Source organism: Cibotium barometz, chromosome 51, assembly GCF_041138505.1.
Source record: "Cibotium barometz isolate CiBa-2024 chromosome 51, ASM4113850v1, whole genome shotgun sequence".
NCBI lineage: Eukaryota > Viridiplantae > Streptophyta > Polypodiopsida > Cyatheales > Cibotiaceae > Cibotium > Cibotium barometz.
This window is the reverse complement of record NC_141096.1, coordinates 38,302,520-38,324,563: the sequence shown is the minus strand read 5'-3', so window position 1 is coordinate 38,324,563 and position 22,044 is coordinate 38,302,520. Positions and strand designations below refer to the sequence as shown.

Sequence of the window (22,044 nt, the reverse complement as noted above, 5' to 3'; positions counted from 1 at the left end):
TGTACATCCAGTTCCTGATGTGCAAGGAAATACAGGTCATGATGCAAAAGAGCGTATGGTTTGCAAGGCTTGGGGGCAAATCAAGGATCATCCCGCACTCTTCATGTTTGATGACTGTGCAACTGACAATTTCATCTCTATGCAAATGGCAGCTGCATTGGGTATTGAGGTTGAAAACATGGGACCTCAGATTGAAGCCGAAGCTGCATTTATTGGTAAAGAGGTGCAGGTTACCCCTTTGATTGGGAAGTTGCGTATCCATATCCAGGGCTACCTTGATAATGAGCATTTTCTAGTTGCTCCTCTGAATGGATGTGATGTATTGTTGGGCAAGCCGTGGCACCATAGGCTTGAGCCCCGCAAAGACTACAAATCCAATATGATTTCTTTTATGCATAAAGGCCGCATGCATTTTATTGATGCTAGCAAAGAAGGGGATTCCATCCCAGTTGTATCACACATCCAAATTAATAAAGCAATGAAAAAGAGTCTTTCAGCGTACTTGGTTTTTGTGTGTGATAGTCTTGTGCCAAATCATCAAAATGTGGATGCTATGTCTAATGATAGGCTGAATTTTCTTAATGCATTCAAAGACTGTTTTGCTGACTCGTTGCCAGGTGAATTACCTCCCCAAAGGCCCGAAGATCACCGCATAGATCTTGTGCCAGGTAGTTCTCCACCTAACAAACCCGCATACCGAGTGAGTGCTGCACAACAAGAAGAAATTATGAAGCAGGTAAACGAGCTTTTAGAGAAAGGTTTGGTTCAGCCCAGTTCCTCACCTTACTGCTCTCCTGTGCTTCTTGTTTAAAAGAAGGACGGATCATTCCGTATGTGTGTAGACTATAGAGCTTTGAACAAGCTTACCATCAAGAACAGATTCCCAATTCCACGTATTGATGATATCTTGGATAAGCTTGATGGCTCAGCTTGCTTTAGCAGACTTGATTTGAAGAGTGGTTATCACCAGATCCGAGTGGTGCCACAAGATGTCCATAAGACTGCATTCAGGACAGCCTTCGGATTATATGAATTCTTGGTAATGCCTTTTGGTCTCATCAATGCTCCTGCTACTTTTAATCGTATGATGGATAGGATATTCCGACCCCATCGCAAGTTCACAGGAGTCTTCTTTGATGATATCTTGGTTTTCTCCAAGAATGAGCAGGAACACAGAACTCATTTGGTCACAGTGTTCGAAGAGTTGCGGAAGCATAAACTTTTCGTCAATGCCAAGAAAAGTGAGTTTTTCCTTTCAGAGATTCATTATCTGGGACATATTGTATCCAAGGATGGAGTTACAATGGATCCTGCAAAGATAGAGACTATTCGGAATTGGCCCGAATTGCAAAACGTACATCAAGTACGTAGTTTTCTGGGATTATGTTCGTATTACAGGCGTTTCATAAGGCATTTTGCTATGATTGCCACTCCTCTACATGATCTCACAAAGAAGAAAACTGCTTTCAAATGGACTTCAAAGGAACAGGATGCTTTTTTGCAACTCAAGCATGCGATCATATGTGGTCCAGTATTGATTGTTCCTGACTTGCACAAGTCATTCGTGGTTGAATGTGATGCTTGTGGTGATTGCATAGGAGCTGTCCTAAATCAAGAAGGACATGCAATTGCATACGAGAGCCGTCGTTTGCATGATGCTGAGCTTCATATGGATATCTATGAGAAAGAGCTCTTGGCTGTAATTCACGCCTTAAAGATTTGGAAACACTATCTTCTTGGGGCTGAATTTGTAGTCAAGACAGATCATCAAAGCTTGAGATACTTTCTATCTCAAACCAAGCTTTCAGAGAAGCAAATGAGAATGGCAAACTTTCTTTCCATGTTTCATTTTCAGATTGTGCATACTCCAGGAAAGAAAAATGTCGTGGCCGATGCACTATCTAGGAGGCCTTATGTTGCTGCAGTCTCAGTGGCCTCTCATGGAGATCTATCTGCTATGAGAGATTTGTATCATTTGGATGCTGATTTTTGCCATATATGGACTGATTTGATGGCTGGTCATTCACATGCCTTTTATGTTATCAACGAGGGTTATCTCATGAAGGATAATTGCCTATGTGTGGTGAAGGATTTGCGTCCAAAGGTTATGGACGAATGTCACGCTCCACCATATGCTGGTCATAGAGGTATTATGCCTACTACTCGCATGATTTAGAGGTATTTCTTTTGGCCAAGCATGCGTAAAGACATTGAGGCTTATGTGCGTGCATGTATTACTTGCCAAAAGGTGAAATTTGACAGGCAAAAGCCTCCAGGTTTGCTTCAGCCATTGCCTATTCCCTCGCAACCTTGGGAAAGTATCACGATGGATTTTATTATGGATTTGCCTAGATCCCAGCATGGGAATGATGCTATTTGGACTATTGTGGACAGGTTTAGCAAGCAAGCTCACTTCTTGCCCGTCAAGAAAACCATTAAAGCTGATCATATGGTAAAGCTTTTTCTTGCTAATATTTTCAAGCATCATGGTATGCCTAAATCCATTGTTGGGGATAGAGATCCCAGGACTACAAGCCTATTTTGGAGGGCTTTGTTTGATAATATGGGTACTAAGCTTGAATTTTCATCAGCTTATCATCCCCAAACGGATGGCCAAAGTGAAGCTGCAAATTCAGCCTTGTTGGATTTATTGAAATGTTATGTGGCAGATCAAAAGAGTGCATGGGAGAAGTATCTTCCACTTGTTGAGTTTGCCTACAACAATACGATCCATGCTTCCACAGGAAAGGCTCCGTTTGAGATTATTTATGGCAGAGTGGTCTTGCCACCCATCCTTCGTACAAAGGATGAGATTTTTGCAGCTGATGAATATGTTCGTGACTTGGATGTTGCCTTTGGTCAGGTGCGGACAGCCATTGCAAGATCTCAGGATAAGCATAAAATGGCTGCTGACAAGCATAGAAGGGACATGGAAGTCAAAGAAGGTGATTGGGTATTGCTGAAATTTGAGAAGGCTAGGCTTCGGGAGAGACCAGGACGAGAAGGATCATATCCTAAGCTTTCTCCTCGCTATTATGGACCCTTCAAGGTGATTCAGAAGATCAATGAAGTGTCCTACAGGCTTGATTTACCTAGTCATTGGAAGATTCACAATGCTTTTCATGTGAGTCTATTTCGGAAATATGTGGGGCCAGATCCTGATGAGCTTGTCACAAAAGATCCGCCAGAAATTGAAGAGCTTGAGGAGATCCTCCAGCCAGAACAGATTGTTTTTCACAAGGAGAGAAAGCTACCTGCAGGAAAGCTTTCCAGGAGATACCTTGTGAAGTTTAAAAATTATTTGCCTATTGATGCCAAGTGGGTAAATGAGGATTATTTTGCAGATTATCCACAGTTGTTGCAGGCATATCTTGAGGCTTTTCAGTTGAGGTCAACTCTTTAGAAGCCCGGGGGGATGTCACCAATTGGCCGACCATTTGGTCCATCTCCAGTTTTTGCGTCTCGTTCACTTGAGGCCAGGCCGGTGTCTCATGTGAAGAGGCCAGTATTTTGCTGATATGGACGGGAGCCAGACTGGTGCCACCCGTGTGTTAGCAGGATGGTGTCGTATGGACGGGAGCTAGATCAGTGCCACCCGTGTATGACCTGGACTGTGTTCGATCCATGGGACTGTCACGCCATGGAAGAGCCAGTATTCGTGCCGTGTTTTGCCTATGGGACTGTCACACCATAGGGAGACTCGTGCCTGGTGTGAAGAGGCCAGTATTTTGCTGACATGGACGGGAGCCAGACTGGTGCCACCCGTGTGTTAGCAGGATGGTGTCGTATGGACGGGAGCCAGATCAGTGCCACCCGTGTATGACCTGGACTGTGTTCGATCCATGGGACTGTCACGCCATGGAAGAGCCAGTATTCGTGCCGTGTTTTGCCTATGGGACTGTCACACCATAGGGAGACTCGTGCCTGGAACTGTGTCTTACCTATGGGATTGTCACTCCATAGGAAGACCAGGTTTTTATGTTTTATGTCGTGCCAGTTTTGTGCCGACAGATATTTTGTACTTGTTCCATGAACGGGAGATATGTCCATGTTACTTTTTTTGCACATGCACACATATTTTGCATGTTTGAAACTGTTTTCGCATGACATGTATTTGTGTGTTTGCCTGCTTGACGTGTTACTTACTGAGCAGGGACGCCTGCCAGTGAGTCGTGAAGTCTGCCCTGTATTCTGACAAGTTCTAGTGCATGTGAACAGGTGGTAAGTATGTTACACATGTTGTTTCAATGTTTTTTATTCTAACCCTTTATTTTATAAGGTTAGGTGTTCACACTTATTTAAAAGTGGGCACCCCCTTTGGGCACCCACTTTGGGGCCAAGGTGGGGAGCCCCACTTTTAAGTGAGTGTGGGGGATGGGCATGGTCACCTACCCCCACTAGTTCCCCCACATGCATGCGTGGGTATCTCAAAGTAAAACTTTACTTTAATTTTATTAAACTCCCTCCTTCAAGCGTGAAAAACAGGATCGCATCTTTTTGGCGTTGATTCATCACCGGGTGATCACCTATGCTTGCTGTCCTATCGGCTGCTCCACCACCCATATCCTCCAGCCGGCTGCTCCTCCAATAGGCGGCTGCCTTCCCTGCACAACGACTGCTGCAGTGCCCTTTGCTGTTGGCTGCGCCTGCCTCTCTACAGGTGGCTGAGCATTGATACAGGCGGCTGTCACCTCCACAAGCACTGCTGCGGCTACTCTCTCCTGGCGGCTGGCTGCAACTACAGGTGGCTGCCCCACTTCAGGTTGCATCTCTGTTTCCCCCCTAGGTGGCTGCGTATCTGTACTACAGGCAGCAACTGCCTTTCCTGCAGGCTGCTGCATTCAACCAGGCGACCACATGGGTGGTGTATGCACCTCCAGTCAGGCAGCCTTACAAAGTACACGGCTACCCACAGGAGGCATCTGAGTGTTCACTCTCTAACTGTTGTGTTCCTACACCTAGGTGGCTGGTGGCTATACTCTACAAACTGATAGCTGCCTCTCTATCTCACCAATACAGGCTGGTGCTGTGAATCCTCTTCAACTGTGTGCTACAGGCCGGTGGCTGCAAGCTACCTCTCTCTACGTGTTGTGCCTCGGTGTATTTCTCAAGTAAGAGCGCACATGGGTATTGGACTTCCTTCTGTCATCCACAACAAGTAAGTGAATTTTCAGATTTAAATAAAGTACTTTGTATTAAATCTGCTAAGGGATTCATTCCCTCTACGGTCACACCCGTTCGGTGCCGGGTTGTCCAAGCTATATTGGCGAACCTCGGTCCAAAGGTGCTGAGATCGGGAGAGCCAGGCGTTAGTACGAGAGCGCCTGTTTGTGCGTGGTCTCGGAACACCAGTGAGGCGCTCTCCGCGGAGTCCAGTGAAAGCACAGGACCGTAGCGATTGGACCACACTAGTGGTCGTTCTGCTTCGAGCTTCTACATCGAAATTCGAGCCTACTTGTTTGGTACTGTTTTCATATGTACATGGACATTATCTGGTTCTTGGAACCCATGGAGCATTGTATTTATTAAATACTCCCAATAAATATATCATATATTGAGGGGGGGGTCGGCCCGTTCCGGCCCCAGTGCTGGTGTCCATCTTTCCATTTCATTTCATTTAAATTTCAAGTTGTTTTAAGTTGTCCATTTCAAATTTGTGGTTTTAAAGTTGTGCTATTAAGCGTGTGGGTGTCCAACGGAGTCTTTCCCACTTGACGGGATCGGTTTCAGTCAATACACATGCGCCAAGAACCATCCTTCTTTTGCACTAAGAGTACAGGTGAGCAAAAGGGTGATGAGCTATGCTGTATCAACCCTTTATTCAAAAGCTCCTGCACCTGACTCATAATCTCTTCCTGTGGGGCTGCACTGACATGGTACGGCGGTCTATTCGGTGGAGTACTACCAGGAATTAGATCAATGGCATGATCTTCTGGCCTCTCAGGAGGAAGTTCTCCTGGCAATGACTCGGAAAAACAGTCTTGAAACCCACATAAGAAATCAGTCTTGTCCTTATCTAACATAGACAAATTAGACTTAGACTCATCATCTTGTGCATCCTTTATGTAAATCAAGTACGCAGAAAGATGCTTTTTCATTACTGATGAAATCGCCGAAGCGGATACAATAGGAACAGATTCCCCTTTGAGTTTTACATCCAATACATGTTCTTTCCCTCTATGGGTCAAAGTGATTTTCCTATTGTAAGTATCCACCACCCGTACGTGTGGTTTTTTTTTTTGGCTGAAAATCGCCGAGCGTGTATGAATGGGCGCCCGCCTGGCGGCTGGCCTCTGGGTACATACTAGGCCTTTCAACTTTAATTATTGGACTCCAGAGAGCGTGCGTTACAGAGAGGCGAGAGCAGAAAGTTTTCGAAAAAGACCAGGCGACCACAGCGTTGGAACTTTGCCGCCAGGCGTGCGTGTAGGTAAACTGAGCATCTTCCTCTCTCTCTCTTTCTCTCCCTCTTGAGTCTTGAGTCTTATCTCTTTCTCTTGCATATGTGCTGCGCACTTGGCAGGTGCAGACAAAAGTCTCAAGAGCCATCATGCCTAAGCCAACTAACCCGTATTGGCAAGAGCACACCAATGTGATCTGCATTGTCAACACGCCAGGGCAAGCTGGATCTGGCACGCGACGATGGCAATTTAAGTATTGCAACTTTCAGCTCACCAGTACCATTTCTCGCGTCGTTATGCACTTGACAGGCATTGGCACAACCAATAACTGTGCAGGGTGCAAGGCAGTACCAAAGGACATTAGGGATAAGTTGATTGCTGAGAATTTTCCAGCAATGGGTGCAGGGAAAAAGGTGAAAGGTAGTCAACAGACACAGGATGCTCTCCATGATGCACTCTTGGGAGACTTGGGTGGTTCTTCACAGGTTCAGGAGGAGCAGCCCACTGGCAGTAGGAAGAGGGCTCGTACCATGCATGAGCAGCAGGACTATGTGGAGGATGATGGAGAGATGCATGCACCAAGGCAGACTACCTTGCCTTCTCGAGTGGCCTCTCTTTCTTGGGTGAAGGAGCGCCAGAAAGTGGCTGAGATGGAGATTGCTCGCACTCTCATTGAGTGCAACATCTCCTTTCATGTCTTGAGGACTGAGCAGTGGCAGAGGATGGTCAGAGCCATAGCCCAGGTTGGACACACAGAGGATTGGTCGGGGTTGGAATACAATAAGATGCGGACCACTACGCTTGAGGAGCAGAAAGCATTGATAGATAAGGCATTGGTACCAGTGAAGGCAGGTTGGGGGCAGTTTGGGTGCACCATCATTTCAGATGGCTGGAGTGACATTCGTAGGCGACACATCATTAATATTCTTGTGTCGTCTTGCCTTGGCACGTACTTCTTGCGTGCTGTTGATGCAGGAAAGGCTGGAGAGCGGATTACAGGTGAGTTTATCTATGAGCACATCCGGCAGGCTATACTTGAGGTTGGCCCAGAGAATGTGGTGCAGGTTATTACTGACAACGCCTCCAATTGCAAGGCTATGGGTGAGATGATTGAGGCAGAGTTTAAGAACATTGTCTGGACTCCATGTGCAGCTCACTGTCTTGACTTGTTGATGGAGGACATTGGGAAGTTAACATGGGTGTTGCCTATTGTTTCCGATGCCACAAAAATGACTACTTTTTTCCGCAAAAAGCACAAGGCATTGGCTATCTTTAGGAGTCACAGTACACTTGACATGGTGCGGCCCTTGAAGACCAGATTTGCATATATGTATCTTGTGTTGCAGCGACTCTATGCAGTGAGGGATCCACTTCTACAGACAGTAGTGGACCCGAAGTGGAGAGAGATGCATCACGCACAGGAGGAGTCCACTAGATACATACAGCGGCGGGTGCTTGATGAGTCCTTTTGGTCGGAGGTGCAGGCTATGATAGTAGCATTGCAGCCAATTTATGTGTTGCTGCGTGTCACAGACATGGAGGGCTCCACCATGGGCCTAGTCTATCATCTCTTCTCAGAGATGAAGACACACATCAGAGGCTGCAGATCACTGGCGCTTGATCGGTATGTACTTGCTTCTGCAATGATTACTCTAGAGTCTATTAAATATTTAGTATAATACTATAATGTATAATAGTAAATACTATAATCAAAATTCAGCCTGTTAACTAATGTTGCGTCAATGCTTTTACAGTCGGGAAGAGATCTTGGCTATTGTAGACAAGAGATGGACATTTATGAGTCGGCCCATTCATGCGATGGCTGCATTGCTTCATCCTTTCTACAAGAAGCCAACTCTTTTTAATGACAGGAGTCTACTACAGGGCAAGGATGCGTACATTGGCTTGATTTGCGAGGAGGATGAGCAGTTGGACATTGATGCAGAGCTTGCAAGCTATGAAAATAATTTAGGGTCATCCTTTACTAGAGCTGTGGCGTTGAGGCCGGAGGCAACGAAGTTCTCTCTTACATGGTGGCAGAGTTATGGAAGACAAGGTCTTCCAAAGCTCACTCGTATCGCTTTACGTGTCCTCTCACAGGTAAAGTTTTCTATCTTTACATTTTCCATACATGTGTTATGGACCTGGGACCATGGTTCATTGTCCAATCATCAATGTCTATTGTCTATGACCATGTCCAATGTCCATTGTAATTTGTCACCATTGACACGTCACAATGCACATGTGACATGTAGGATTGCTTTGCTGGTGGATGCGAGCGCAATTGGAGCGCTTATTTGCTAATTCACACGAAGATCCGTAATCGACTCAGCACTGCACAGCTAGAGAGATTGGTCTACTGCCGAGCAAATATGAAGCTTGTGCGAGATTACCACGCTTTGGGGACACCCAAGCAGGTTAGAAAGTTGAAACTTTGGGCTAGCGTTTATACATATTACAAGCGAATATTTGTAATTACTAATTACTACTTTCTACGCTGTTAATAATGTGAACACTGAATTGCATTTTGTTTTTTAACAGACAGATCCATCAAAATTGAAGTTGGTCTCGGAGGGGAGTGCAGAGGAGACTGAGCAGCAGCAGCAGCAGCTTGTGAGAAACGATCAGGAGGAGATTATTCGCATGCTGCACAGAGAGCTGGAGAGTGTGGATCGACGTGTGACGAGGTCACGTGCGCGAGTTCTCAGTCTCCCGTTAGTCGGGCGAGATGCAGGTCCAGAAGTTTCACGACGAGAGACCATTCGGCGAGGAAAGCTTCCTGTCCGTACTCCTCGGAGACGGGCAAATGAGGCTGTTCCTCTCATTCAGCCTACGGAGGATGATGATCCAGGACAACAGAGTATGATGGCAGAGCCAGAGTATGATGAAGAGGGCAACGTCCTGACAGATGGGGACTTGCTCTCTTCAGGAGTGTCATCATCCTCATCCGATGAGGAGTTTTGAGATTCAGAGAGTAGAGTCTCAAGAGTCGAGTCGAGACTCTTTGTTATTGCTTAGTGTTTTTTACTTTTGAGTCTTGACTCTTGACATCAGACATTTATGATTTGTTATTTGTATGCTCTAGTATGAGCCTTTTAGGTTGACATCAGACATTTGTTATTTGTATGCTCTAGTATGAGCCTTTCTACGTCTATTTTGTCTTGACAGCCATTGTGTCAAGTATATGATGTGTGTTTTGAAATTAGTACATACTACATGCAAATTGGTTTATTTTGATTCTTGAATGTTTCAAACTTTTATGTACCTTAAATGTAGAAAGGTGTTGAATGTCCTATTGTTTGCCAATGGTACGTATTTTTACGTACATAAAAAATTTTACTGTACGGAACACTGTACAGTACGTACATATACACAACGTACAGTACGTACACATCAACCTTGCTCTAGCACCTGTGTCAAAGAATATCAAGGCATTCTAATCTCTCACTTTGTCCCATGCCCTGCACAACTCTGTCTCCTCACCACCTGGCTGTTCCCCCACAAGATCAGGAACTAACCCTGCAGAAGGCTTTGGTTTCTTTTACTTGGGCTCTCCTTTATTATCAGAGTCCTTTTGGGACTTTCTTTTGGGACAATTAAATGACATATGTCCCTCCTCTGTACAGTAAAAACACTTCCGAGCATCTCTCAAAGCCTGTCTTTCCTCAGAAGTTCTCTTGGGCATTGGCAACTTCTTATACTTCGTCTCTGAAGACCTTTTAGCATCATGAGAAGCATGCCCAGATTTTTCAGCTTTCTTGCTCAAGTTCTTAACTGCCTTTAAACCCAGATGATCCTCCAGTGAGTAACGCATTGCTGTCATAACATTTTCAGTCATCTATGACATGTTCGTTACTCTTGTCTTGATACAATAATCTCGCACCTCTTTGGGCAGCCCACAACAATACTTCTCTACCTGCTCAGACAAAGGCACTGCACGGTAAGAAGTCACTGGGAGTAAAGCTTCCCAAAACTTCTTGTTATAATCTTCCAAATTTTCACATTTTGAAGCATCCAATTTGTGCCATGCGGTCATAACATCCACCTCAAATGTAGATGTGAGCCATACGGAAGAGAAAACCTGTTTGAATTGTACCCAAGTGGTGGGTGCTATGCCCTGCAAAAGAAGAGTAGACCACCACTGCAAAGCATTGCCCTTGAGAAAAGTGGCAGCTTTCCTCACCTTAGAGGACTGTGTGTAATTCCCACCAGAAAAAGCAGCATCAAACTGCTGTAAAAAGGTAAGTGCTTTCAATTTATCTTTGTTTGGCCCCACTGAATGTATCAAACTTCACTGCAGCTCCCCCTTCCTTGTAATCCTTCGCCTTTTCCATAGGCGTTAGATGATCACATGGAAGTGGCTTTGCAAGATTGCTACCCCCAACATTCATGCCCATCATCGGGTCAACATTTCCCATTCCCACACCAGGCATACCATACATTCCAGCCATGTTTCCAAACATTCCATTATGCATACCTGGTTGCATACCACCATACATATTGCCTTGCATTCCAGGTTGCATGCCTCCAAACATATTTCCTTGCATACCGGACTGCATACCACCATACATATTCCCCTGCATACCAGGCTGAAAATTAGCTCCAAAAGGCCCATGCATACCCATGCCTCCCTGAGGGTAACCCCCAGTCATGGATTGGAACACCGAGCCACCACCAAAATAACCTGGATGCATATTCTGCTGAGGAATTGATGGCTGTCCAAAGAAGGAACTCTGTGAGTTTGCACCATAAGCATGCTGCATGTTCGGAAACTGGCCAAGAGATGGATCCTGTGGGATGGCACCACTATGACCCTCAGGAAGATTCTTTGAATGAACCTTCTTCTTCTTCTTTTCGGGCTCTGCATGGGATCTCATAAATTCAGCAAATCTCTCACTCCACATCTTCTGGCTGTGTTACATCCTCGTAATGCTCATCATCTGCAGCCTGTTCTCCTGCAAGATTATCCTCAGATACATTCCTCTCAGGAGAGGTCTCTTGCTCTTCCTCTTCATGATAGAAGTACTCATCCTCTGTATCAGACATATTGCTGAATTTTTCAGCAATGGCTTTCTTCGAGGCAACCACGAGCTCACCCCCTTCAGAAAGTTGATGATTGGTCCCGGCAACGGAACCTTGAAACCGGCCTCTGATAGAAACCAGAGTGCGGTGGACTAGCAGTCACCCTTCCACTTGTAGTCTAGATTTGAAAACTAAAATAGATTGGAGCTAAAATGCCCAAATGTGAAAACAAAGCGACACCTGTTGGCCCCAAAGCTTGGCGCCCCTTGCGGTATTTCTTTATTCAATTTCAAAAGTATGAAAGGCTGAGTACAACAAAATCAGCCAAGAGATTACACCTGTATGTCCAATCTGACAGCCCACAATACCTCTTAGCCATAGTCACAAGGGACGGGGGACGGGGACGGGGGACGGCCATAAGTAGGGAACTGGGATGGGGGAGGGAACGGCACACAAAAAATACTTTTTTTTAAAAATTTTTCTACTCTGCACTTATTCTACTTTGGAAGTACATCAAAATGAGCACAAATTTACACTAAAATGGTAAGATTTTGAGTCATATTAATAATTAAGTAGATACAAAATGAGTCATGACTCAGGAGTCAGGACTAAGCCTTAAGGAGGCAAAATACAAGGACGGACTCAAATGAGTCAATGACAAAAAAGTGCTGAAGACTAGAGGCTAGAGGCTAGAGCTAAGTAGTAAGGCCCATGAATCATGATCCATGAATGATTATCCACGTGAAGTGCTGTCTCATGGTCATGGGTAGCTTGTGCGGCTGCCAAAGAAGCATCAAGCTCATCCTCAGTCTCATCCTCACTGGCATGATGCTCCTGCATCTCATCCTCCCGTTGCTCTTCTTGTTGACTCATCTCCCACTCGGTGAAGGAATCAGCCTTCTTGGTCACGCTCTTGCAAAGCATTCGCAAGTTCGCGTTGACGAAGCATTGGCACGCTCTACCCCGAGTTGGTTCCTCTTCCTAGAGGCAATGTGGCTGTAGGTACTCCAAAGTTGCTCCAAGCAAGAGAAGCTGACGGCCTGGCTAAGTATGCGGATGGCAAGCTGCTGCAGCTCTGGTCCATCTGAACCAAAGTCCTCCCACCATAGAGCAGCACCAACTTTGGAGCGGTCAACCTGTGCATCATGACAGCCATAGGAGCCATGAAATGACCTGTACATCGAAAGCTGGTCCCTGATCTTGCGCCTAACCGATGCATCAGGCACAAGACGATCCAAGATGATCCTCCATCCAGCGCTCACCTCCCGGTCGCTCTCCTGCTTGTTGCCTTGGAATTCCGGATCCACCACATAAGCTGCTGCATGCAATGGAGAGTAGTAGGAATTCCACCTTCCTAGACACAAGGCATGGATCTCCTCGTATCTGTCTTCGTCAGGCACGAAGTCTTTCAACTTCTGTATCATGCGATCCATGGCCTCGTAGACCTTGTCTATGCATGGCTGCATAGCGTCTACAATCCTCAACAGGTGGACTATGGGCCTCACCATAGCATCTGTGGTCTTCACACGCTCCCACCAAGAGGCGTCATCCGCCCGTAGCCTACACTCTTGGCCAGTGTTTGTATGGGACTCTTGCATGGCGACAAACTCGTCGCTAAGGAAAAGCCCCCTCAAAGCACCACTACAATCCTTCAACCGGCCCAACATGAGAAAGTTGTAGGCAAACCGGGTGTCGGAATATTTGAGGAGAGAGAGACAGGACCTCTTGTTGAACTCATGCCGAAGTCTTTGGTGGTTGAGGACAAAGGAGACCATGGTGTTGGCCTCAACCACCAAAGACTACGCTCCCACCAAGAGGCGTCATCCGCCCGTAGCCTACACTCTTGGCCAGTGTTTGTATGGGACTCTTGCATGGCGACAAACTCGTCGCTAAGGAAAAGCCCCCTCAAAGCACCACTACAATCCTTCAACCGGCCCAACATGAGAAAGTTGTAGGCAAACCAGGTGTCGGAATATTTGAGGAGAGAGAGACAGGACCTCTTGTTGAACTCATGCCGAAGTCTTTGGTGGTTGAGGACAAAGGAGACCATGGTGTTGGCCTCCTCAATGAGCGGGCTGATCCATGGTAATGCCCCGATGTCCTTGAGGAGGTTGTTTAGGCAATGAGCCATACAAAAGGACACCGTGACATGTCCATACATACTTTGGAGAATAGCTCCCGCCGCCCTATTGGAAGGCTCCCCATCCGCAACAAAGCCCACTACATGCTCGGGGCCAACGATCTCCATGGTGGTAGCTCACTCCGCCGCAAGCACATCCGCGCTCTTCCCAGTGCCGGATGCATCATGAGATGAGATGAAGTACATCTCTCCGCGGGAATATGCAACCATGCCGTGAATACTCCTCTTGCGGGTGTCACTCCATCCATCCACAATGAGGGAGACTCCGTTCCTCTCCCATTGCCGCTTTGTGTTGTCGGCCGCTTGCTCTACAATGCGCTTCTCCTTGTCGAGCAATGTAGTGCGCAAGCTCTTGGATGAGAGGGACGTATAGGTTGAGCCATACTCTCCAATCTTCTTAACCATTACCTTGAAGTATTCCGACCTATTCAAGAAAGTAATTTACTAATGAGAAGGGGACTAGGATGATGAAAACATGAATGATGAATTGGCAATGATCGATTGCACTTACCTAGCCGCTTGAAAGGCAATGTGGTCGTGGAAGAAGAAGCGGACCACCGCCATATCCACCTCCTCCTTCAACTTGGGGTTCCAATTCTCCCCAAGTGTAGATTGTCGCCGTGGGCCACGTAATGATTGAGAGGTCGTGGAGATGGAGGGTGCCGGTGTCGTGGATGGAGTAACATTCCGACTTGATGGTGAAGGTGATGGTGTGCATGATCCCGATCCACCACATGACTCCATGGTAGAGGCTTGAGTTCCTCTCCCCATCATCGCGGGATCCACGGCCACTCGTGGTGTCCTTCTTGTCGCTTCGACTGCATCGTAGATGCTAAGCTTGTCAAGAAGTTCCCGTCTCTTCTCGGGCGTGACATTCGTGCAAAACCTCACCTCATGCCCACTCTCATGCAAGAGGTGGGCTCGCACTTTGTCGGCGCCACCTGTTCGCCGGTACGGGCAAAGCTTGCATACCCATGGCCGAGAACCGCCTCCATGAACGGATGTGGTGTAGTTTACCTCCTCCCACCATGTCCATCCCGTTGTCCTTCTACGAGAAGCCCCGGCACGTGAGGAGGATGCCATGGTTGAAGATGGCTTGACTCTTGAGCCTTGAGGAATGAGAGAGAGAGAGAGAGAGAGAGAGAGAGAGAGAGAGCCTAGAGGCTTGGAAGTTGGAAGACTCAAGAGGCTTGAGGGAGAGGTGAGAGCCTAGGTCCTAGAGCTTGGAACTTGGAAGTTGGAAGAGAGAAGATTCAAGAAGCTTGAGCCTTGAAAGCTTGAGCAATGAGCCTTGAGAGTTATGAACTCTTGTAGAGGTGGGCTCTTATATAGATAGGCAAGAGAGAGAGAGGAAAGCCTCAAGGGCAAGAGAGAGAGAGAGGGCCAAGGCCCAACAGCCATAAACGGCTAGAAGAGCCTAGGCCCAACAACCATAAACGGCTACGAAGGGGCAGGCATGCGCAACGGCCAGAAACAGGTGCAGGCCCACGCAGGCGCAACGGCTCTCTGCCGTCCCCGCCCTGTGCCGTCCCCGACAGCCGTCCCCGTCCCTGCGCCGTCCCCGGTTTGAAACGCCCGTCGGGGGACGTCCGTCCGTCCCTGTCCATCCCCGTCCCTGCGCCGTCCCGTTTCGGCGTCCCAGCGTTTCTAGGCTCCGTCCCCGCCGTCCCCTGTGACTATGCTCTTAGCACAGAGGATTCACACACACAGATCTGTGTCTCAAAGCAACACACTGTACCTCCCTCTCTGATCAGCCAAGACCACTAAGCAGGGCAGCCATGAGCATACATCTGGCATATCCCAAGCACATGATTCAACATCTCAGCTCATACATACATTCACTGTTCAACCTGTGTCTCCACCCTTTTCAATCTGCCATACCCCTCCTCTCACAAGGGGCCAGATAGCTCAAATCTGCAACAGACATAAAGCAATAGAAAGAGAGATAGATGAACAGACTCAGAGCTTACCCAAAATCAGCTCGTGGATCTGCACAGGAGGAAGTAACGGTACCAATCTGTATTTGCAGGCACTTGTTTCAACAATCCTGCTTCACACGTGTGAGTGTACTTGTCTGTACGTTCCTCTCTGCATCCACTTCAATGTTGTACCTGACTGTTCAGCACATAGAAGCTGCACAGAACCAGTCTGTACTGCCCCTACACACGTGTCAGAATCTGTCCGTACAGCACTGTACGGCTAGTTCTGTTGTCGCCTGAGGGTACTGGTGCGCCTGCTCCTGCTGTACCCGACTATACCTGCTGTACAGTCAGTCAACGTCGCATGTACCAGGTCTGTCCAGCACCTGCCCTGACCGTACAGTGTACCTGCAAAAGTACAGGACTGTACTTGCAGTCGTACCAACCTGTACTGCCTGAATACTGCAGCTGCAGCCGCCTGTTGCACTCTGTACCTGTTCCACAGCCGCCGCCTCTGCTTGCAACAGTACCTGTTGTCGTACAGGACTGTACGGATGCTGTACGGCCTGTTCCAGCACATAGAAAATCAGCAGCAAAGCTTCTCTTCAGCAGTCGACTAGTCCCTCTTGCTTTCCACGCTTACTTCTTGCACGTATGCTCCACGTTTTCCAAAAAGAAGAGAGAGAGAAGAGAGAGAGGCATACACTCCAAAAGTGGAGTTGCCCCCTCCCCATATTAATCTTAGGGCCCCAACTTTAATAAATATTAAAGTTCCCTAGGGGCCACTAAGGCCTAGGGGCAACCTTCAATAAAACATTAAAATAATTCATCCTCTTCCCGTTTCTTGTGTTGCTTGGACGAAACTCCGAGAACATTGCCCCCCACTCCTACCACTTGCCTGGACACATGGCGTTCCTATGGACCCTCCCTCTTATCATATCCCCCATCAGCCACCGCTGCCCCCACCACCAGAAACTATTTTTCACATCCATGTATATGTGCACACCATATTTTATATGTTTACAATAGCTATGTTATTGCTTACTTCATTAATCTCTTAGTGGGACAGGGACGCCCCTTCATGAGTAGTGGACATGGAGAGCCTCTCAACAATGCTAGATAAACACATGCTGCTACTAATATCCCACATTGGTCTGAGATCATCTTGTTTCTGTGAGAAATCTGTGCTACTCCTGTAAATCTGAAAACAGAGAATAAAACAGCATATATGTGTAGATAGTACCCTGTAGATGATCAAGAACCTGAATATGAATGAAGGTACAGCACGAGGGAGGCCCATGAGTGCTGGTATGTACAAGTCAGGGCTGAAATCAGAGGTAAAATGATGTGGGAATGGGGCACCTATTTATTTAGGCCCTAATGAGCTGGTCGGCCAGGTCCTACAGGCCAACCTGGACGAGAAGCCATAAAATAACCTAAAAAGGCTAAAAATGCTCCTAAAAATGGTGCAAAAAATAGCAGATAAATATGCAGTGCAGGGCCTTATAAATGGGCCACATACAAGCATGCAGGGAGTCCAGTGTAGTCCGCTTCTTATCAGGGACAAGAACAAAAGCAACACAACCAAAGATACGAAAATGTGATACAGATGGCTTATGTCTAGAAAATGCCTCTTTCAGTGTCAACCTGTCAACCGCCTTTGTGAGTGAGCGGTTTATGAGATAAATAGAAGTAGCCAAAGCTTCTTCCCAAAACGCGGGGGAAGTCCATAATGATGCAATAAAGATCTTGCCATCTCCTTCATGGTCCGATTTTTCCTCTCAACTACTCCACTCTACTAAGTAGAATAAGGAACTGCTGTCTGCCGTTGAATACCTTTCGATGCAAGAAACTCATCAAAGGGTACAAACTCACCACCATTGTCAGTCCACAAGAATGAAACTGTAGAGTGAGATTGATTCTCAACCATGGCTATCCAAGTCCTAAAATCGGCAAAAGCATTAGACTTCCGAGCCAAAAAAACATACCCACACTTTCGGAGTAAAATCATCCACCAAAAACATGAGGTAATTAGCCCCTCCAAGGGAGTCAACCTCCATAGGGCCAACCAAGTCTGCATGTATAAGCTTGAGCTTTCGTGTAGCCTCCTTTGGAAAATCATCTCTGTGATGTTTGCCCATCATGCAAGACGAGCATATATGTGGTAGTTGACGGAGCTTAGGTAAACCAAGAACCAATTGTTGGGAAGAAATTTTTTGCAAAGTAGAAACGGGTACATGACCAAAGCGTGAATGCCACAAAGAAGTCTCATTAATAGAGACTAAGGCATGAGAAGGAGAGAATAACTGATGGATATGAGAGTCAGATGAGGGAATCTATGAGGAGAAATTGGTGATTTTCTAGAGGCCTCCATTATGAACTCCATTAGCCACAACCGAGAGTGTCTTCTAGCCAATGACCTCAACCACCTCATCATCAAAATAAACTCCAAGCTCCTTCCGAGCAGCCACGTGAACTGAAAACAACTTCTTTGAAAGCCGAGGCACATGTAAAACGCCATGGAGAGTAGCAAAGGAACCAAGAGAAACATTACCAATACCAAGAACGGGTATGGAGAGTCATCTCCAATGCGAGCCGAAGAAGAGAGCGGCTGGTAATCCTCCAAAATATGTGGAGAATCCTCCAAAATATGTGGAGAGGTAGGGGGAGAATGTGTAACTGCCATGTATGCCACTTTATCCTTGCCTTTGTTCTTATCAGAATCCTTGTCAGAATCTAGAGAGCTATCTTTGGCTTTGGCTGCCCAAGAATTGTCACGTCGAGCAAAACATCATTCCTCCTTATGGCCTGATCTGCTACAAAAAGAACACTCCAAGGTTTTGTTACCTTTGGTCTCCGCAGCATCCTTCTTGCCTTTTCCTTTGGTAGCTTTGTTTTTGTTGTTGTTGTTTGGTGGTGTTGCTGCCTCCTCATCCTCCTTACCCTTATCTTGGGCAACAAAAGCAGATTCCGACTTTTCTTTGCCTTTCATCAAACACTTGTCATGCAAATAAGTTGCAACTTCTTCAAAAGATGAAAGAGGCTGGGGAAAGCAAATATGATCTTTGAACAAAAGAGGGAGGCAATTTGCCAAGTAGCTTGTGGATCGGGTTGTTGATTGCGCTCCCATATTCTTCAAGTTGCTGCTTGATGCTTGTAAATTCCCCAATCTTATCAGTGATATTCTCAGATTCACTGACGGAAATCTTCTCAAGATCCACCTCTAGCTTTAGCAATCTTCACGGAAGAAACAACACCAAACCTCCTCTGAATCTCAAGCCACATATGTCGGGCATTACTCCTCCTAGAAATAAAATACTTCTTGTATGGTAGGAGTCATGCAATGAATGATGATGAGGCGTGCACGAGCATCCAAAACTCCCCAAAAAGGTGGATCCACCAAGGCAGGTGTCATAACTGATGTCCAAGCACCAGTATCTTCAAGAAGCAAGTGGGTATAAAAGGACCAAGTATGATAATTGGTGGCTGTAAGCTTCATGGAATCATTGATTTGGGGAGGAGTGTAGGATGGAACATGAGAGAAAGAAGGGGAGAGGGTCTGTGGGAGGGTGAAACAAGGGAAGAAGTGGCAGGGGAACCACGGAAGGGGTGGAGGGAGAGGGTACCGATGGTACCGATGAAGTGGTAGCTTGAGAAGTAGGGGATAGGATTCCCTGGGAAGAGAAAAGAAGTACAGAGAAGTTAGAATATTGATCTCCTGAAGCCATATCCTCCAAACGCAGAATCCTCCTATTCAAATAGGGCTAGAAGCAGCTAGATCTCCTCTAAAACTGAGCACAGTTAGTATGAGGATGAAGAAGGAATGTAGGGTGGGAAAAAGCCAGAAGGGGAGAAAAGAAATGGTTCTCCAAAGTTTAATGGCACCACAGATGTTGAAAACACGGCTCTATGAAGAGAAATGCAGCTTGAATGAAGAAAACACAGCACCACTGAGAAAATGCAGCTCCCAGATGAAAACACAGCTCCCAGATGAAAACACAGCTCCCAGATCTGAAAACGCAGGTCTTTATGTGCTGAAAAAGCCTGAGTGAAGAAAACACAGCAACACTAAGAAAATGCAGCTCCCAGATCTGAAAGCGCAGGTCTTTATGTGCTGAAATCTGTAAATAAAAGGTTCATGAAGAAAACGCAGGTCCTAGAGCAGTTTTAGGCTTTGATACCATGTGAGAATTCTGTGCTATTGCTGTAAATCTGAAAACAGAGAATAAAACAGCATATATGTGTAGACAGTAGACTGCAGATGATCAAGAACCTGAATATGAATGAAGGTACAGCACGAGGGAGGCCCTGATTGCTGGTATGTACAAGTTAGGGCTGAAACCAGAGATAAAATGATGTGGGAATGAGGCACCTGTTTATATAGGTCCTCATGAGCTGGTCGACCAGGTCCTACAGGCTGACCTGGACAAGAGTCCATAAAAATAAGCTAAAAAGGCTAAAAATGCTCCTAAAATTAGTGCAAAAAATAGTAGATAAATATGCAGTGCAGGGCATTATAAATGGGCCAAATACAAGGATGCAGGGAGTCCATCTGGGGATGAACAATATTTCCAACAGTTTTTTGTACTCAAACTTGTGTTGACTTGCTTAAGTTGCAGGACAAACAAGATTTTTTAGCTGGCTGTAACGTCTTTTTGTTTGATTTGGATGGTACAGATTCGAGTGGCAAATTTTATTATGAGGGACTCCTTGAAGCTAAAAGCCAACGATGCTGACCTGGTATGGCTCTTTTGCAGACAAGAAACGCCATTGTTCCTCAGTTCTTTATGGCTCTAGCATGCATCTTGATCGCACAAATTTCAGGTGGTCTCTCTACACAAGGCTGCAGAGGATTTCCAGAACATTACAGGCATCCTTCTTGACAAGGAATGCAACCCGAAAGATGCCAAAGAAGCAGAAGAGTGGGAACTCACTAGTCAATCCAGGCAGGCAATCAGTGCAGGTGTGGAGCTTGTGATCAGTCTGTAACCAAATTAAGACTTGTGAACTTGCCAGCAAGAGCTTGATACATTTCTAATCTATTTTGATAGGATGTCTATTCTATTTTGATAGGATTGCTGATGTATGAAATAAAAGAACTGTGGAGGGTAGCTCTGCTTCTCTCATCGGTCCTTGAGCCATCCATGACCACAAAACTCCAAGATCAGCAAGTCAAAGAAAGGGCAGAGCGATGTGTAGCTGTCGAAGCAGCTGTAACAGAACTAGGTTGGTTTGCAACGTGGCAGCCTGCAATAGTTGATCTGTGTGCTTTTTTTCTTGGTTCTTTCGATCTCTTGACTTCATGTCATCTCTAAGTTCTGATGTAAAATTTATTGCCTTGTGACTTTAACAGGTCTAGAAAATGTCTGGAATCTGAAGCCCTTGCTAGATGGGAAAACCATTATGTCAGAACTTGGACTTCAACATGGTGGCCCCAAGATCAAAGAATGGGTACTCTCTCTCTCTCTCTCTCTCTCTCTCTCTAATTTAGTTCTGTTATTTTGTGTTAAAGAGTGCTTTAGTTCTGATTTATTATGACTATTGGCTATTAATAATATAATTTGTTGTCTAAAGCAGCAAAACCGGATTCGCAAGTGGCAGCTGTGCCATTTGACCTGCACCACAGATGCTTGCCTCGAGTGGTTTAGGGGGCAGTGCACAAAACGTCAGAGATCTAGCTGAGTGTTCTCCTTTGGTGGCTTTTTGATACATATCCCATCTCTTTCTTAGTTTTCCTTCACTCAGTACTTTTTCAAGGCATGACTTGGTGAAGACTACACATTGGTGCTGTAGCAATGCCCTTTTACAAGCAAAAGAGACGGGCTAAGCTTTTATAAGAAGGGGTTACCATTGGCGTTGCATTAAAAATGTCACAAAATGACGAGAGTAAATCAATTATGTTGCATTGTGATCCAACTACCTTTGCAAGGTGACAAGACTCATGTTGAATGAAAAAAATTGAAAACCCGATAATCAAGAATTCTCCTCCGATGACAAGAGAGCATGTTCCTTGTATGGTACTCGCATCTTGTAGGTAATAAGTTCTCTCAGTCATGTGGTACTTATCTAACACGATTCATTTGTCGTATGGTACTTCTCTATGGTACGTACCTAGGACCCTAGTCTCTGCAATGGCTCATGTCTTGTTTTATGGGATGAACTTAAATTAAATAAATGGAAAGACTTTTTCACTAAACAATGCGATAGAACAAGTGGAGCTTGAAGAGGAACAAGACTAATGCGAGTACATGAAATCGAGGTGATCCTTGGAGCTCAACCCGTGAGTGGTTTTGGAGCTTAGGTACTCTCTCTTCACCTTTGACTTTGCTACCGTCGCCTTCTTGGATGTTACTTTGTATCTCTTGATAAATGGAACGACTTTTTCACCAAACAATGCGAAAGAACAAGTGGATCCTCAAGAGAAACAAGACTAATGCGAGTGCTTTTTAGGGGAAGGCAAGATTATAATGAAGGGTGAGTGATTTTGGAATTTAGGTACTCTCTTCACCCTTTTGACTTTGCTACTGCCGCCTTCTTGGAGTCTTACTTGATTGTGTATAAA

General features: G+C 45.9%; 2 protein-coding genes across 2 annotated transcripts in view; both read left to right on the top strand.

Moving 5' to 3' along the window:
• Positions 1-21,471, top strand: part of LOC147609609 (Polynucleotide adenylyltransferase family protein) — a 51,723-nt gene extending 30,252 nt beyond the window's left edge. The window contains exons 11-15 of the mRNA XM_086787389.1: positions 20,160-20,222; positions 20,307-20,445; positions 20,556-20,708; positions 20,836-20,933; positions 21,060-21,471. Coding sequence (XP_086643515.1) covers positions 20,160-20,222; positions 20,307-20,445; positions 20,556-20,708; positions 20,836-20,933; positions 21,060-21,164 — 558 coding nt within the window. The 3' untranslated portion in view covers positions 21,165-21,471. The remainder of the gene's footprint in view (positions 1-20,159; positions 20,223-20,306; positions 20,446-20,555; positions 20,709-20,835; positions 20,934-21,059) is intronic.
• Positions 6,644-9,507, top strand: LOC147609610 (uncharacterized). The gene is made up of 4 exons (XM_086787388.1): positions 6,644-8,025; positions 8,156-8,501; positions 8,657-8,818; positions 8,943-9,507. Exons 1-4 carry the CDS (start codon positions 6,698-6,700, stop codon positions 9,363-9,365), a joined length of 2,259 nt encoding a protein of 752 aa, XP_086643514.1. The 5' UTR covers positions 6,644-6,697; the 3' UTR covers positions 9,366-9,507.
• Positions 21,472-22,044: the final 573 nt, after the last annotated feature.